This window comes from Dioscorea cayenensis, chromosome 17 (genome assembly GCF_009730915.1).
Source record: "Dioscorea cayenensis subsp. rotundata cultivar TDr96_F1 chromosome 17, TDr96_F1_v2_PseudoChromosome.rev07_lg8_w22 25.fasta, whole genome shotgun sequence".
In the NCBI taxonomy this organism is placed as follows: Eukaryota; Viridiplantae; Streptophyta; class Magnoliopsida; order Dioscoreales; family Dioscoreaceae; genus Dioscorea; species Dioscorea cayenensis.
In genome coordinates this window covers 5,730,220-5,748,339 of record NC_052487.1, presented here as the reverse complement: position 1 = coordinate 5,748,339, position 18,120 = coordinate 5,730,220, and the positions used below count along the sequence as shown (strand labels likewise).

Sequence of the window (18,120 nt, the reverse complement as noted above, 5' to 3'; positions counted from 1 at the left end):
ACACCTAACCCGGTGCAAGTGTTGAGCGCGGAATCTCTTCCGCCCAACTTCCCACACGGTTGCAAGGAGAATGTCGGTTTTCACAAGTTAGGGTGGAGACACAAGTAGTTTTCAACACTAGGATTGGAGGGGTACAAATACTCGATGGTCATGGCGTATTTATACAATGAACCCTTCCTAGTTTGGTGGAGTCTAGCACTAAGGCAATAGTCATGCTACAAAGTGCTACCAAGAATTTGGTACAACACTCAATCAAATGTACCAAAACAAGTAAGAACACCAAACAAGGATCTCAACAAGCCAAACATGCATAAACTACTCAAATAATCCAAAACATCACAAGTTCACCCCCTAGTTCACCTACATCCAGTGACCTAGGGGTTTAGTTGTTCATGCTCAACAAGAAAACCAAATAATCCATACAAACAACTAAAGTAAACATGAGGAACACTCCCTCAAATGATGAAGGTCGAATGATGCAAGAATCCCCAGAAAAAGCCTTCCGAAGACACCACTCGAAGGGGTGGCTTCCCGTTGTCTTCAACCTCCAAGCAAAGATGCCTTAGAAGTAGACCCTCCTCATTCTTGCTCTCCCCGCAGAGAAATGCTCGGATTTTTCTCCCTTTTTGCCCTCCTAAAGCTTGGGTTCTAGTGTTGTGGAAGTGTTATCCAAACCCTAGCCGGCCTTGTCCCCAAAGAAGATGAAGAAATCAAGAAGTAGATGCCCAAGAAATGCCCATCAAGACCTTTTAAGTGCCCAGATACCGATCGGTAAACGGGTCAGTATACCGGCCGTATGCTGACCCCTTGGGAATTTTAGTTTTCTGCTGAGAAGCCCATGATAAGCTACAGTGAAACTGCTACAGTAACGCTTCTACAGTAATCCCCCGGCCTGAAAAACGCCGTTTGATGCTGAATTCGTCCCCAATCGCGTCGCCGAGCTACCAGGGCTTCTAAAGGGCCTGAAATGCAAAAGTAATACAATTTAGACCAAAAAGGGCATCAATTCAACAAATAAATATAAAGAAGAATACAGAACAAATACATGCAAAATACATACTTTTAGACATTCATTGCAAAATACACACAAGTAGTTTTCAACCCTAGGATTGGAGGGGTACAAATACCCGATGGTCACGGCGTATTTATACAATAAACCCTTCCTAATTTGGTGGAGTCTAGCACTAAGGCAATGGTCATGCTACAAAGTGCTACCAAGAATTTGGTACAACACTCAATCAAATGTACCAAAACAAGTAAGAACACCAAACAAGGATCTCAACAAGCCAAACATGCATAAACTACTCAAATAATCCAAAACATCACAAGTTCACCCCCTAGGTTCACCTACATCCAGTGACCTAGGGGTTTAGTTGTTCATGCTCAACAAGAAAACCAAATAATCCATACAAACAACTAAAGTAAACATGAGGAACACTCCCTCAAATGATGAAGGTCGAATGACGCAAGAATCCCCAAAGAAAGCCTTCCGAAGACACCACTCGAAGGGGTGGCTTCCCGTTGTCTTCAACCTACAAGCAATGATGCCCTAGAAGTAGATCCTCCTCGTTCTTGCTCTCCCAGCAGAGAAATGCTCGGATTTTCCTCCCTTTTTGCCCTCCTAAAGCTTGGGTTCAAGTGTTGTGGAAGTGCTCTCCAAACCCTAGCCGGCCTTGTCCCCAAAGAAGATGAAGAAATCAAGAAGTAGATGCCCAAGAAATACCCATCAAGACTTTTTAAGTGCCCAGATCCCGATCGGTAAACAGGTCAGTATACCGGCCGTATGCCGACCCCTCGGGAATTTCGGTTTTTTGCTTAGAAGCCCGTGATAAGCTACAGTGAAACTGCTACAGTAACGCTTCTACAGTAATCCCCCGGCCCGAAAAACGCTATTTGATGCTGAATTCGTCCCCAATCGCGTCGCCGAGCTACCAGGGCTTCTAAAGGGCCTGAAATGCAAAAGTAATACAATTTAGACCAAAAAGGGCATCAATTCAACAAAAAAATATAAAGAAGAATACAGAACAAATACATGCAAAATATGTACTTTTAGACGTTTATCAATTTCCAACTCTCAATGTTAGCTCTCCGCCGTCCATGTCGATCAATGCTTTGGAAGTCTGTAAGAACGGCCTCCCAAGTATGAAGGGTACATCCGCATCCTCATCGACATCTAGCATTACAAAGTCAACTGGAAAAATGTACTTGTCCACCTTGACAAGCACATCTTCAATAATGCCCTCGGATGTCTCACCGTTCGGTCAGCCAGTTGCAAAGTCATCCGAGTAGGCCTAGGCTCGCCAATGCCATTTCTTCACCCATATTGCCAATATTACATGGAATGATGAAGCTTCCCGGGTCTTTCTTCGTGTTCAGCATGCTCTTTTGCAAAACCGCTGAGAACGACGCATCTAGAATCACTAAAGCACTCTCCTCTTACTTCCTCTTGTTGGTCAACAAGTCTTTCAAGAATTTTGCATACTTAGGCATTTGGGCCAATACCTCAACAAAAGGAATATTGATGTGGAGTTGCTTGAACAAACTCAAGAACTTCTTGTACTGTTTATCTCCTTGGTCATTCTTCAATCTAGTGGGATAAGGGATTTTTGGCTTGAAAGGTGGGGGTGCCACCTCCTTCTCTTTGCTTGCTCCCTCCTCGACCTCTATAACCTCGGGTGCGTGTTCATTTGGCTTCTCACTCAGAAGCCTACTACAACCTGAAAACCACAAAGTGATCGCCTTCACATGCTCTCTAGGATTGGTCTCGGTATTACTCTACAAGCTTCTTTATGGCCTTTCCAATAGAGACTTCGCAATGTACCCTACTTCATTTTCAAGATTGTGTGAAGAGGCAGTATGGTTGCGAAGTGTAGCCTCAACTGATTGAAACCTTGTATCTGACGACTACACAAAGCAAGTCAAGGCCTTGTCCAAATCGGTCATTCGGGTCTCCAAAACTGAAACTCTATTTTCCATGATTGGGGCTTGTTGTTGTTGGAAACCCGGTGGCCCCATGGCCTTTTGTGGACCTTGGTTGCTCCACGAGAAATTGGGATGATTCTTCCAACCCGGATTGTAGGTGTTGCTATAGGGGTTTCCTTGGTTCCTCATTGCATTACCCACATAATCAACGTTCTCAACCGAAGATGCATCACAAATAGAAATCGGGCAATCGGAGGGAGCATGTCCTCCACCACACCCGGTGCAAGTAATCATGGCTGCCACTCTATTCGAAGTTAGAAGATCTAACTTCTTACTCAATGATTCCACTTGAGCCGCCAATGAAGTCACTGCATCTATCTCATGGAGACCGGCCACCTTTTTCTTCTCCCTAGCATTCCATTGGTAGCTGTTTAACCCCATTTCTTCAATTAATTGACGGGCCTCACCGGGGGTCTTGCTACCTAAGGTACCTCCTGCTGCCGTATCCAAGAGTTGCCTTGCAGTCGGATTCAAACCGTTGTAAAAAGTATGAACAATCACCCACTTCGGGAATTCGTGTTGCAGGCACTTTCTCAGGAGCTCCTTGAAGCTTTCCCACGTCTCAAATGGAGACTCCAATTCCAACTGAACAAAGGATGAGATCTCATTCCTAAGCTTTGCAGATTTTATGGGAGGGAAATAACGGGCAATAAAAGCTTCTACCATCTCCTCCCATGTGGTAATAGATGCTCTAGGTAATGAGTGTAGCCACTGCTTCGCTCTCCCCGTTAAGGAAAATGGGAAGGCTCTTAACTTGATGGCATCATCGGTCACCCCGTTTATCTTCAGCATATTACACACCTCTAGAAAGCTCTCTATATGACTGTTTGGACCCACATCGGCCAAACTATTGAACTGTGATTATTGCTGCAACATATGGATGAATGTCGTCTTCAGCTCGATGTTCTGAGCTGTAATCGGGGGACGCACAATGCTTGATTGTGTCCCCAATACTGAAGGTCTGGCATAATCAGATAATGTTCGTTGTTGCTCATTCTGTTCTGCCATTTTTTCAGATTCTTCCACTTCCAAATCAGCTAGATTAGACTGTTCTTGCACAGGTTCTTTCCCTTTCCTTCTAAGTGTACATTCAAGCTGGGGATTTCCATCAATCAATATTGAGGGGTTCCCTCGGGTCATAACCTGGAGCTGCACCCAAAAAGAAAGAAAAAGAAATCAGAATGATGATAGAATAAGAAGATATGAAATAGAATGAATGGATGAATATCTAAGAAAACAAAGTGCAAAGTATCTCTAAACGCCTACTCCCCGGCAACGACGCCAAAAACTTGACGAACGCCCCTTGCGTAAGTCCTGCAAGTGCACGGGGTCATCGAAATAATAATCCCAAGTGAGTGGGTATCGTATCCACAAGGAGTAGTGAGTAAAGACAATAACAAGAAAGATAGCACAAGTAAAGAAGAAGGTAAGGTAATCGATATAAATGGGGTACCCGGATATTGGTCTGCCTAGGACAATCGTTTCAAGTGCAATTAAGCCCTACATGCTAAGATCACTTCTACGCTTCACTCCGTTGCACCCGCAACTAAGCCCCAGCGGAAGGTCATCCCTTAGCCCATTCACTCTACTATGACCGCAAAGAACTCAAGGAAATAGAGGTAGAATAAATCACACCGGAGGGGAAAGGGGACGCCCCTCTACCTCTCGACTCACCCTCTCAACCCTCTCCAACCTAGCTATGTCGAACTCTCGTGGTGTGTCACTCACTCACAAGATTACCAACAAGAACTCTCAACCCTAGTGTCACTCTAGAGGAGTATTCATACAATCAAGCATTCAAGATTGGAACACATAATAAACATCAGTTAATTGAAAGCATAATAAAAAGATTCAATGAAACGAATACATCCTAGGGTTCACAAATACCTAAGTACCCACTAGGGTGTCTAGCTCTCCATGGAGCAGGATACAATCAATGAAATCGAATGTAAAAGCATAGAATCCATAGAAAACCCCCTCGATAGTCGTGGCGATGGACTTGTGGAGAGTCCTCTACTCATCGCAAGGGTCCCTTTGTCCAGACTAGGATACACCTCGCCGGATCGGTGTCGACGAAAGCTCTCCCACTAACCTTCTTCCAAACGGAGCACGATGTCAGAGCCGTAGAACCTCTCAAAATCCCTAGCCAATACCTCTCAAAATCCTAGCCGAAGCCCTCTCTCAAGTTGGCGAAAAGATGTAGAAAAGAATGCTGAAATCGGGGCTGAAATCATCTTTTAAAGGGCTGGAATCGGGTATCCACACGCCCCTGTGTATTTTCCGCATGGGCGTGTGGATTCTCTGTCTTGCTCTTTCTCGGCCGGCTGTGAACAGTACCTGCTACAGTACCGGCCTCAAACACTCCCGAATCCATGCTTTCATCGAGGTATGATAAACGCCTAAATGTATGTATTTTATATGTATTAATCGTGTATTATTTGTGAACATGTTAACGAATTGATGCCCGTTTTATGTCTAAATTGGTTATTTCGGTGTTGCAGGTCTTAAATGAGTCAAACAATGCTCAAAAATGCAAATCGGATGAATTCGACATCAAAAACGGCATTTTTGGGGTCCCGGTACTGTAGCAGCACTGTAGCGACACTGTAGCAGGCCGTTGTTCTTGCTGCGGCCATTTGGCTGGGAGTTTCACGGGCTCCATGCGCCCGCATGGATGCCCGTGAGGTTTGCTGGGAATTCTCAAGTCTCGGTTACTGTAGCAAAAACACTGTAGAAAAATTACTGTAGCGAAAATACTGTAGCTGAGCACTGTAGCACCGGCAGGTTTTTGGGCATTTGGCTGTGAGCTTCACGGGCTCCATGCGCCCGCATGGAGCCCGCATGGACTGACGGGGTATATAAGAAACTGATTTCTTCTAGGGCAAGGGGAGGAGTTTTTGGAGGGTTCTTCAAGCCGATTTTCACCAATCTTTGAGAGGCAAGATTACATGTTTTGGAGAAGGGAAATCTAAGGGAGAAGCTCGGATTTGGCTAGATCTTCATCGATCTCTTCTTTGGGAGTTTGTAGACGACGAGGGAAGCCGCCCCCATTGCGGCGTCCGTGGAAGCCTTTCCACCTAGCTTGGCTTGTCTTCCTTCTTCCATTGTTTGAGGGAGTTTTTATTATGCCTTTTGTAGTTGTTTGCATGGATTTGTTGCTTGGATTTGTTTGTATGGGATTTGAGTAGACCCCAAGGTCACCGGATGTCGGTGAACCTTGGGGTGAACTTGTGTATTTGGATGATTTAAGTTTGTTTATTGCAATTGTTGTGTTTTGAGATTCATTCTTGGTGCATTTGATGTGTTGCTTACATGAGAACTCTGTAAACCAACTGTTAGGTTGTACTTGGTAGCGTGACCATCGCCCTTGTACTAGACACACCAAGTTTGGAAGGGATTCATGTACGAATACGCCGTGACCATCGGGTATTCTGCACCTCTCCACCATTAGGGCTAGACCGAGTTGTGTTCCGGCTCTAATTAGGGATTTCCCCACTTGTTAATGCAATCGTATGAGGATTTGATCGGAAGAAATTCCGTGTCAATACTTATACCGGATTAGGGGGTCAATGGCCGTGACCATCGGGTTGACCTAATCTAGGAAATCTCTAGGTCCATACCTTCAATTGCATGACATTCTTAGCATCCCGTGCACTTTAGTAGCCCCTAGGGAATCCGCATCCGTGACTGTTCCTTTCCCCGATTTTTATACCCCTCTCCGTATTTTAGTCTCCACTTGTAGTTATCTTATTCAAATTAATAGATTAGAGAAACCTTTCGAATCGTCGGCTAGACATTAAGCGAAGAGGAAGTAAGGGTAGATCCTTGGGCCCAGGGAATACGACCCTCTCGTGCTCGCACGAGAGGTATTACTTGACGACTCCGTGCACTTCTGGAACACTCATCAAGTTTTTTTGGCGCCTGTCTGTGGGGACCCACAAGGAATACTCGGAAAAACTTAGAGTTTATTGATTTAGCCATTTTTTTCTTTTTATTTTGTTCATCCGCTTCTTTTTTTGTACATATATCTCCATTCCACTTGCTCTTATTTTTGTTTTTATTATCTCGTGTTTTTGTCCTGATTATTGGCTCTCAATATTGTGCGAGGTACCATCTTATGACACGTGCAAATCAAACAAATTTAGTTGAACCTGTTGACGAAATTGAGAGAGCCTTGCATCAAAGATTGAGAGAGGTGGCTGAGAGTTCAGAACATCAAGGAACACGGGTTGAGATCAGTGAACCTTCAGTCATGGCAGAACCAAGGCGTACCTTGTCCGATTATGAAAGGCCTCAGTTTACTGGTGAGGAATTCAGTGTGCATGCTCCCACCGTGCCGGCTAACAACTTTGAAATCAAAGCAAGCACAATTGGGATGATCCAAAATTCTGTACAATTTGATGGGCTAGCTGATGAAGACCCGCATGCGCATTTGTCTCGCTTCCTCCAAATTTGTTCCACCTTCAAGATTAACTCAGTGTCTGATGATGCGATAAGATTGAGATTATTCCCTTTCAGTCTAAGGGGAGCAGCATATCGGTGGCTCACGTCATTGGCACCGGGGTCGATCACCACTTGGAAGGAAATGGTGGACAAATTTCTTGCTAGGTATTTCCCACCAAGCAAAGCAGCTAGATTGAGGCAAGAAATTTCTGCATTCCGGCAAGGGGACTCGGAGACACTTTTTGAAGCACACGAGAGATTCAAGGATCTCCTACGGAAGTGCCCCCATCATGGCTTCTCCTCGTGGATGAGAATTCAGATGCTTTGCAATGGTCTGAATTATGCAACTAGACAACTCATCGATGCTGCAGCAGGGGGGTCATTGAGTAATAAAACCCCTGAAGATGCTGAAATGTTGATTGAAAACATGGCGAGTAACGAATGCCACTGGTCTACTAGACAGAAACCACCTAAGGCAGCTGGAATTTATGAGATAGATGACAACACTGCACTAGCCGCTAAGGTGGAGGCCCTAACAAAGAGATTCGATCAGTTTATGTTGGGTTCAAGCTCAAATTCTGGAGCAGTTTTGTCTTGCGAGACTTGTGGGGCGGGGCATGCTACTGTTCAGTGTCCAATTTCAATAGCCTCTGTTGCCCCAGTCGAGACAGTTGATTATGTTGGGGGAGGTCCTCGAGGTCCAGGCAATCCCTATGGAAACACATACAATCAGGGGTGGAGGAATCACCCAAATTTTTCCTGGGGTCAACAACAGCAACCTCGGCCTCAGCAGCCTCAGGGACTTTCACATCAACTTCCGCAGCAGCCCGAGAAGAAGTTCTCCACCGAAGATGTGTTAGCGAGATTCATGATCAGCACTGAGGCAAAATTCGTGAACATCAACAATCAATTCGCTGAAGTGAACACCGTTCTGAGGAATGTTCAGGCCTCCATCCAATCTTTGGAAAACCAAGTTGGGCAACTTGCTAGAGCAAATTCTGAGCGCCCACCGGGTAGCCTCCCTAGTAACACTGAGAATAATCCAAGGGAGCATTTGAAGGCCGTCACCCTCAGAAGCGGGAAACAGGTTGAAGCACGAGCCAAGGAGGGCTCAAGTACTGAGCATGATGGGGTAGCCGTACGGGAAGACCCTATGTCGTCTGAGAGTTTAGTTGATGGGGGAAAAGAAAAGCAAGATGAAGAAACCCTTCAACTACCAACACCGAGGGTACCTGAGTACAAGCCGACTATTCCCTATCCGGCTAGGTTAAAGCAAGATAAAGAGGAGGCCCAGTTCAAGAAATTCCTGAATGTGTTCAAGCAGTTACACATAAATATCCCTCTTGTTGAGGCGTTAACTCAAATGCCCAAGTATGCCAAGTTTATGAAAGACCTGCTCACTAACAAGAGAAAATTGGAGGAATTAGAAACTGTTGCATTACCACGGAATTGCTCGGCGATAATTCAGAGGAAGCTCCCTCAAAAGTTGACTGATCCCGGGAGCTTCATCATTCCATGTGGGATTGGAGAAGGCATGCAAGAGAAGGCGTTAGCAGATTCTGGGGCCAGTATCAATGTGATGCCCTACAAGCTGTTTTTGAAATTGGGGTTAGATGACATGAGGCCTACAAGGATGACAATACAACTTGCAGATCGGTCTATAAAGAAACCCCGCGGTGTTGTTGAGGATGTGCTGGTTAAAGTAGACAAACTCATTATCCCGGTGGATTTTGTTATTCTCGATGTGGATGATGATGTTGAAGTTCCATTGATCCTCGGGCGACCATTTCTTAACACCGCCGGTGCCCTCATTGATGTAAAGGGGGGAAGAATGACATTGAGAGTGGGGGATGAGGAAGTCATTTTTACACTCCCCGTGGCTATGAAACACACCTTGGACCACGATGATCCTCTCTATTTTACCGATGAAACTGATATGATTATTACTGACTGTGTGCAAGAGGTCTTGGCGATTAACCCTCTGGATGAATTCTTAGAAGGAGTGGATGGCGACTGAATCTAAGGGGAACAACTCACCTCCCGCACAAGTAAAAGCACGTAGGGCTTTGTGGGGACATTTCCATGGCCGCCCTAATAAAAAAAGAAATCAACCGCCCGGAAAAATATGGTGTAAGAAGGACAAGAAACGAAATTGGGGTTGAATTGTGCATTATCACCACCACGGGAGATTGATCGACTATTCTTCGAGGGAAGGGTAAATTCCGTGTCTTCTCATGCCTCTCGATGAGTTTCCCATCTTGGAACACTTCTCCCGGACTTGGAGGTAAGTCCCCACCATTTGATCCACCCACGAGGTAAGTATGAAGGTACGTCGAGCTAATGACGTTAAACAAGCGCTTCTTGGGAGACAACCCAAGTTTTTAAATTCGTCGTCTTTAAATTTTCGTATTTCTTTTAGTTTCTCAGTTGTGGTTGAATGCATATGCTCGTGAAGTTCTCATATTTTTGTTGTCGTGCTCAACTCATGCTTAGGCTTTCTTGTGTAGCTTTTGGCCTTGAATTAGTATTGTTTAGTTGTGTTTTATTGTCATCCCGGCGCTTAAATGGTTGTAATTGTATTTTATTGAGTTTGCAAGAGGAACCATGCCAATTTTTCAATTTTCCAGGTCTATACGGGCTGTATACGGCCCGTATGGACACTTGTGGCATGTTCCGGGGGCCTTGTGGCCCTCCCTTGTGGTCGCATGGAACCCCTCGCGGGGTGCTTGTGCGCGTGGGCTGAGAGGCTCACGGGCGCCATGCGCCCGCATGGGCGCCCGTGAGACCCCCAGGCTGGGTTTTTCCCAGCCCATGCGGGCGCCATGCGCCCGCATGGATGCCCGCATGGGCTGGGCGGCCCATTAAAGGGAGCTTTGTCTCCCTTCCTCTCTTCTCCTTCATCTCCTCTTGTTTTCCTCTCATCTCTCCTTCACTCTACTTCATTTCTCCACCATTTTTTCTAGTTTTTTCTTCTCTAATCACCTCTCCTCCATCTTGTAAACTTGCTCTTGGGTTTTAATCGAAGTTTTATCAACCTTTTCGCCGGATCTCATCACCTCAAGCCTCCATGCTCTAATTCTAGGTTTTGCTTCAAACTTGGGTTTCATTGTGTTTTCATTGTATTTTTTATGCTTGAATGATATATTTGGTTGTTATGATGTGGTGGTTGCCCAATTCTTTGAGTTTTTCCTTCATTTGTAAATTTTGGGAAGCTTGATGTGTAGGAGAAACTCTTGCAAAAAAAATTTTCGCGAGTACTGTAGCAATGGCTGAAATTTTCATTCTTTACATTAAAATTGTTGTGCTTTCAATTTTCCCTTAATTCCATGATGATATAGTTATCTCCTATGATTGTATTCATAATAATATTGGTTTGATCACTTGTCTTTGTGGTATAGGTATGCCGATCAAGCGAGTTTTATGAAAACGGTCACGACACGATGCGGCATCACGTAGAGTGCCATCCTTTGCCTTACCACAACATAGGGGACTTCTCACCGATTGTTGCCTCTTCTCCTTTGCCCTTTGCTAGCATTGACTGCACTTTCACTGAACACTCTTCATCAAACAAATGGGGCAGTCTCTTTACCCTTCCTTTTTCATGCTTTATTTAATTTTTATGAATTCTCCACCATGTTCTGCTGATTAGTGTACATTGAGGGGCAATGTACAATTCTAGGTGTGGGGATGGGTTATTTGCATGCTTACTTCACCGATGATAGCTATGATATTTTTGTTAGGAACCTCCCCGGCTTGAATGAATGATAGTAATGAGTTGTAAGGTTATTTGTGCTATAAGGAAGTCGTGTTTTTTTCTTTCTAGTGCTTTCTTCACGGCTTTGACACGGTGTTTCTACCCCGTTTGACCTCGCTAACCCTATCGCTTTGATTTAAAAGTGTTAGAATGGTAAATTCATCCCTCAATGGTCTTTTTAAGAGCTTTTTGGTTCTTTTTGTTCATTTTGCTTTTATCCCTTAGTGAAGTTTTGCATGAAGGTGCTCGGGAGACATGTATATATTTGTTATCTTTAAAAATGAGTCTATGTCAGTATTCCTCCGCTAATTTAGCACGAATGCGTCTATGTAGACTGTAATCAAGTAGGTTGGGTGGCTCTTGTGCCTAATCAGCATGTGCATTCTTCTGAAAGATTATAAAATATTTTTGTGCGAGTCTACGTTAGCGGACTCGAAGAGAAAAAGAAAAAGAAGAAAAAGAAATGATGAAAAACAAAGAAAGAGAAGTTTTTTTGTTCTCCTGGACTCAATCATGCATTCACTTAGATACTAAAGTGTTGAATGTGGACCGAAGGACTCTTGACCTACTATTGAGGGTGTCTTTAACATTTCTAACACCGGTAGTCATTGAATGTGGTGTGAATGGGGAGAGCGAGGGACGAAGCATACACACACTCACTGGGAAGCACTCTAAAGGAATCATGACTATCTCTACTGAGTCGGTTATTGTACAACTCATTTTCTTGAATTCATTTCAACGCGTGCTCGTGGGGGTTCTTCACTATTTGAGCTTGAGGTCGTACATTTAGCCGTTTATCATTTTGCCCTTATTCTTTTCATGTGTGTTTTGCTTGGGGACAAGCAAAGCGCTTAGGTAGTGGGGATATTTGATAAACGCCTAAATGTATGTATTTTATATGTATTAATCATGTATTATTTGTGAACATGTTAACGAATTGATGCCCGTTTTATGTCTAAATTGGTTATTTCGGTGTTGCAGGTCTTAAATGAGTCAAACAATGCTCAAAAAATGCAAATCGGATGAATTCGACATCAAAAAGCGGCATTTTTGGGGTCCCGAGATCGTAGCGACCTGTATGGCGACAGCATGTAGCGGATCGTTGTTCTTGCTCGCGACCATTTGGTCGGGAGTTTCACGGGCTCCATGCGCCCGCATGGATGCCCGTGAGGTTCTTCGGGAATTCTCAAGCCTCGATTCTTCGTAGCAAAAAACACTCGTAGAAAAATTCTGTAGCGAAAAATCAGTGGTGAACAACTCGTAGCACCGGCGGGTTTTTGGGCATTTGGTCATGAGCTTCACGGGCTCCATGCGCCCGCATGGGACTCGACGGGGTATATAAGAAACTGATTTCTTCTAGGGCAAGGGGAGGAGTTTTTTTGGAGGGTTCTTCAAGCCGATTTTTCACCAATCTTTGAGAGGCAAGATTACATGTTTTGGAGAAGGGAAATCTAAGGGAGAAGCTCGGATTTGGCTAGATCTTCATCGATCTCTTCTTTGGGGAGTTTGTAGACGACGAGGGAAGCCGCCCCATTGCGGCGTCCGTGGAAAGCCTTTCCACCTAGCTTGGCTTGTCTTCCTTCTTCCATTGTTTGAGGGAGTTTTTTTATTATGCCTTTTGTAGTTGTTTGCATGGATTTGTTGCTTGGATTTGTTTGTATGGATGAGTAGACCCCCAAGGTCACCGGATGCCGGTGAACCTTGGGGTGAACTGTGTATTTGGATGATTTAAGTTTGTTTATTGCAATTGTTGTGTTTTTGAGATTCATTCTTGGTGCATTTGATGTGTTTCTTACATGAGAACTCGTAAAACCAACTGTTAGGTTGTACTTGGTAGCGTGACCATCGCCCTTGTACTAGACACACCAAGTTTGGAAGGGATTCATGTACGAATACGCCGTGACCATCGGGTATTCTGTACCCCTCCACCATTAGGGCTAGACCGAGTTGTGTTCCGGCTCTAATTAGGGATTTCCCCACTTGTTAATGCAATCGTATGAGGATTTGATCGGAAGAAATTCGTGTCAATACTTATACCGGATTAGGGGTCAATGGCCGTGACCATCGGGTTGACCTAATCTAGGAAATCTCTAGGTCCAAACCTTCAATTGCATGACATTCTTAGCATCCTGTGCACTTTAGTAGCCCCTAGGGAATCCGCATCCGTGACCGTTCCTTTCCCCTGATTTTATACCCCTCTCCGTATTTTAGTCTGCACTTGTAGTTATCTTATTCAAATTAATAGATTAGAGAACTGTCGGCTAGACATTAAGCGAAGAGGAAGTAAGGGTAGATCCTTGGGCCCAGGGAATACGACCCTCTCGTGCTCGCACGAGAGGTATTACTTGACGACTCCGTGCACTTGCGGAACACTCATCAAGGTAACGCAAACAGGCACACGTTTACATCATGGATCGCTTTGCTTCTTCAATAACGGACATGTTGGTGGAGATCTTGTTATATATGCACAAGTAGGAATGCTTAAATGTGACTGCCCTTGTGCCACTCCAAATCATTGTTCTAACTTGAATACAAGGAGGTTAGCACACATTCTCACATCTTGAACCCGAGTTATATCTTCGCGTTTGAACATTCGCAAGATTTCCTCCAAATTGGTGCATTTACGATCCACATTGGCTTCTTTCTCTAATATTCAGCTTCACAACTCTATCTGCATCAAAGTAACATAAATACACACATATTAGCATTAAAACCCGAGAAAAGTAATGCTCATCATAAGGAAAGAACGCTTCGCAATCTTATCGCACAAGCACTTATCAATGGGCAGTATGAACCAGGAGTGTCCAAGGCCACCAGCCTATCCTGGCTAAGCTATTGATACTTACACTCGGTCCTCAGCAGGTCTGTTTCAGGTCGAGGTGATAACATAGCTGTTTTGAGCAGGCAGGACTTACGCTATTTAAACTCCATGGTCCGCAATGTGCTGATTCACCTAGGGCACGTAGTGGAAGACGTCTTGAGGTACCAGGGCCAGTTTGCGAGAGTAAGAGTATTATTCACTGGTCCTTGCATCACTAGACTCATCATGGGGATGGGTTTTCTAGATGCTATACGAGGTGTTGAGAGGACGATCGTGCCGCTCCTCTTGGATTTGAGACGATTAGGATGATGGGGTTGGTGCGTAGATGTGGGCCTGGAGTATATATTATAGTTACGGCCACCCCAGAGATCACTGAGGACGGAAGGAATGCAGCGGAGGATTCCTGACAGGTTCCCAACCTCGTACTGCAGCTATTAGGGCGAGATGAGTCCTTGCCTTTCATCAGGAGACCGAGGACCCCTTCGGCATCACCGCCACTATTTCCACCTGAACCCTTTGATCTAGCACCAGCAACAGCAGCAGAGCCAGAGCGCGACACCGACACTTGATTTCACTCTTTATCTCTTTACTTCTGCATTTCATTTTGGACTTGTATACTCAAAAAGGACTTTCCTTCTAAGTTTATTTTTGTTTTGTTATCTTGAGTTATATTCATTGCTTTATCTTTTATCTACTCGAGTTGTTTTTGTTTTATTGAGCTTCACTGAACCCCCTCGTGCATGCGTGCAGATGGTATTGTCAGTATGGGAATTGAGAACTTGTCATGGACACGGACAAGGTGCTTCGGCACTTGGCCGTGTGTGCTTCACAACAAGTTGGAACATCACTTCCAAAGATTTAGCTCCATCAAATGCAACACTAGGAGTCAGGAGAGTATTGTTTTGATTTCTTCTCCCACATATATTCTTGATTGATATACATTATGAGTGAGCTTGTGCACATGTCTTTTATATTAATTTTGATTGACATATGATAAGTGCTTGTGCGATAGGAATGCGAAGCGTTCTTTCCTTATGTTGAGCATTACTTTTCTCAGATTTTAACACTAATATGTGTGTATTCATGTTACTTTCATGCAGGTAGGGTTGTGAGGCCGATTATGAGAGAAAGAAGCCAATGTGGATTGTAATACACCAATTTGGACAAAATCTTGCTAAGGTTCAAACGCGAAGACATAGGTCAGGTTTGAGATGCAGGAATGTGTGCCAACCTCCTCGTATTCAAGTTAGCACAACAATTTGGAGGGGCACAAAGGCTGTCACATTCAAGCATTCCGACTTGTGCATATAGAACAAGATCTCTACCAACATGTCTGTTATTAAAGAAGAAAAGCGATCCGCGACGTAAACGTGTGCCCGTTTGTGTTACCTCGATGAAAGCATGGATTCGGGAGTATTTCAGGCCGGTACTATAGTAGGGCACTATAGCAAAAATTGTAGCAAAAGTACTGTAGAAGCACTATTCACAGCCGGCCGAGAAAACAGGAAAACAGAGAATCCACACAGGCATATGGAAATTCCACACGCCCGTGCAAAAAATCCAATGGGGCGCTCACAAGGGCGTGCGAATTCCCGATTCTAGCACTTTAACAGCCGATTTCAGCCCCGATTTCAGCATTTTTTTCTCCATCTTTTCCCCAACTTGAGAGAGGGCTTCAGCTAGGGTTTTGAGAGGTATTGGCTAGGGATTTGGAGAGGTTCTACAACTCTGACATTGCGCTCCGTTTGGAAGAAGGTTATTGGGAGAGCTTTCGTCGGCACTGATCCGGCGAGGTGTATCCTAGGCCAGACAAAGGGACCTTTGGGATGAGTAGAGGACTCTCAACAAGACCATCGCTATGACTATCGAGGGTGTTTTCTATGGATTTTATGCTTTTATATTCAATTTCATTGATTGTATCTAGCTCCATGGAGAGCTAAACATCTTAGTGGGTACTTGGGTATTTGTGAATCCTAGGATGTATTCGTTTCATTGAATCTCTTTATTATGCTTTCAATTAATTGATGTTTATTATGAGTTCCAATCTTGAATGCTTGATTGTATGAATACTCCCCTAGAGTGACACTAGGGTTGAGAGTTCTTGTTGGTAACCCTTGTGAGTGAGTGACACACCACGAGTGTTAGACAAAGCTAGGTTGGAGAGGGTTGAGAGGGTGAGTCGAGAGGTAGCGGAGCGTCCCCTTTCCCCTCCAGTGTGATTTACTCTACCTCCATTTCCTTGAGTTCTTTACGGTCATAGTAGAGTGAATGGGCTAAGGGATGACCTTTCGATGGGGCTTAGTTGCAGGTGCAACGGAGTGAAGCGTAGAAGTGATCTTAGCATCTAGGGCTTAATTGTGGCTAGGGGTCTTCCACCTGGACCAAAGGGACTTTCCTAGATGTAGAACTAACCCTTTGGTCCAGGTGGAAGGTCCCTAGCCGCAATTAAGCCCTAGGTGCTAAAATCACTTCAACGCTTCACTCCATTGTCCTTGCAACTAAGCCCCAGTAGAAGGTCATCCCTTAGCCCATTCACTCTACTATGACCGCAAGTGCTTGGACTTAGGTTCAAGCAAAAAATTAAAACATTATGTGCATAGATGAAGGAAATATTTGAAGTGCTTGGCCTTAGGTTCACCAAAGCATACAAAGAGAGCATTCTACAAGTAAGGGAAATTTCAACACTAAATATGAAAATCAATGCTCTAGCTAAAAACTTGAATCAAAAAGGACAACAAACCCGAAATCGTGTAAGTGTGTGAACTCACTCAAAACAACCCAAGGTATACTCCTCAAAGTTCTAAACACAAGGGACTTATTTATCTACAAAAAGTAACAAAATTTCAAAGATGGTAGTAGCTTCACACATCCTATAAGATAGCCCTTTCCAAAGCGGCCGCTAAGGTGGCTTTCACACTTTCAAGGTGGTAGATCTTTCTACCGGAGTGGTAGCTTTCACTCATCTTATGAGATAGCTCTTTCTCTCATTAGGGCATAACTAGTATCTGACTTATGAGAGTAGCTTCATACTTCATAGGTGCTAGCTCTTTCCACCCAACAATCACAGATAAACAATAAACCTATTTTGTTCCTTCTATTCATTTTTCCATTTTTTTTCAGAATAACAAAAGAAACAATTATAACTAGTACCTTTAACATCGAACATGAGTTTCAAAAAGAGTTTAAGGAGTGAGTAGTGTCAACAAGTATCAATCGGGCAAAAATTCCTAGAAATTCAAGCAAAAACTAGAGCATGAAAACATTCAATGTTAAAAATTCTCCTAAACTCAAGAATACAATCAATGCGACTAAGGTGAACCGCCATTGGCTATGTGAGCATGTATATCAATCAAAAACTAGTATAAAAGAGATGTGTGCACTATGAAACTCCCCCACACTTATGTTGTACATTGTCCCCAATGTACACATGCAAGCTCCCATACCACCCCCCCCCACACACACTTATGTTGTACATTGTCCCCAATGTACACATGCAAGCTCACTCAAAATATATCAATTAAATTCAAATGTGGGAGAAGCAATCAAAATAATACTCCCCTGACTCCTAATGTTGCATTTGATGGCATTAAATCCTTGGGAGTAATGTTCCAAAGGGTTGTGAAGCTCACACGGCCAAGTGCCGAAATACCTTGGCCGTGCCCATGACAAAGTCTCAATTCCCATGATGACAAGACCATCTGCACACATAAAAGAGGAAGTTCAGTGAAGCTTAATAAAAACAAAAACAACTCGAGTATATAAAAGATAAAGCAATGAATACAACTTGAGACAACAAACTGAAAATAAACTCAGAAGGAAAGTCCTTTCTGAGTGTACAAGTCCAAAATATAAATACAGAAGTAGTAAAAATGAAGAAACAGCAAGTCAAGTGTCGGTACCGCCTAATGTATGCTCACCTGCAAGTGTACGGGGTCGCCAAGTACTACCTCGAGCGAGGGCCCAAGGATCATATTCCACGGAGCTAAGGAGCTCCTATTACTCCTTCATCACTTACTTTCTAAACTTACCACTTAAGCATGGTATACTATTCTAATACATGCAAGAATGTAAATAAAACACAAGTATAGCAATTTCAGGGCAAGTAACAAAATCATAGGAG

At 43.9% G+C, this 18,120-nt stretch overlaps 1 protein-coding gene and 2 non-coding genes across 3 annotated transcripts; 2 read left to right on the top strand and 1 right to left on the bottom strand.

Annotated features, from left to right (window-relative positions):
* The first annotated feature begins 3,493 nt into the window (after window positions 1–3,493).
* Window positions 3,494–3,600, top strand: LOC120281488. Its single transcript, XR_005542628.1, has one exon. It is a non-coding gene; the product is annotated as a small nucleolar RNA R71 (small nucleolar RNA).
* Window positions 3,601–7,234: 3,634 nt separating this feature from the next.
* On the top strand, window positions 7,235–9,442 carry LOC120281059. Its single transcript, XM_039287999.1, has 3 exons — window positions 7,235–7,521; window positions 7,591–8,737; window positions 8,834–9,442. The coding sequence occupies exons 1-3, from the start codon at window positions 7,235–7,237 to the stop codon at window positions 9,440–9,442; spliced, it is 2,043 nt and encodes a 680-aa protein (XP_039143933.1).
* On the bottom strand, window positions 7,616–7,722 carry LOC120281516. Its single transcript, XR_005542655.1, has one exon. It is a non-coding gene; the product is annotated as a small nucleolar RNA R71 (small nucleolar RNA).
* Window positions 9,443–18,120: the final 8,678 nt, after the last annotated feature.

What these genes read in the sequence shown, in the direction of transcription:
- LOC120281059 (XM_039287999.1), top strand. Translation starts at nt 7,235, where the DNA reads ATGGCAGAACCAAGGCGTACCTTGTCCGATTATGAAAGGCCTCAGTTT. An exon ending in CTAAGGGGAGCAGCATATCG is followed by an intron (nt 7,522 to 7,590) that starts GTGGCTCACGTC and finishes ATTTCTTGCTAG; the next exon opens with GTATTTCCCACCAAGCAAAG. An exon ending in AGTTCAAGAAATTCCTGAAT is followed by an intron (nt 8,738 to 8,833) that starts GTGTTCAAGCAG and finishes CTCACTAACAAG; the next exon opens with AGAAAATTGGAGGAATTAGA.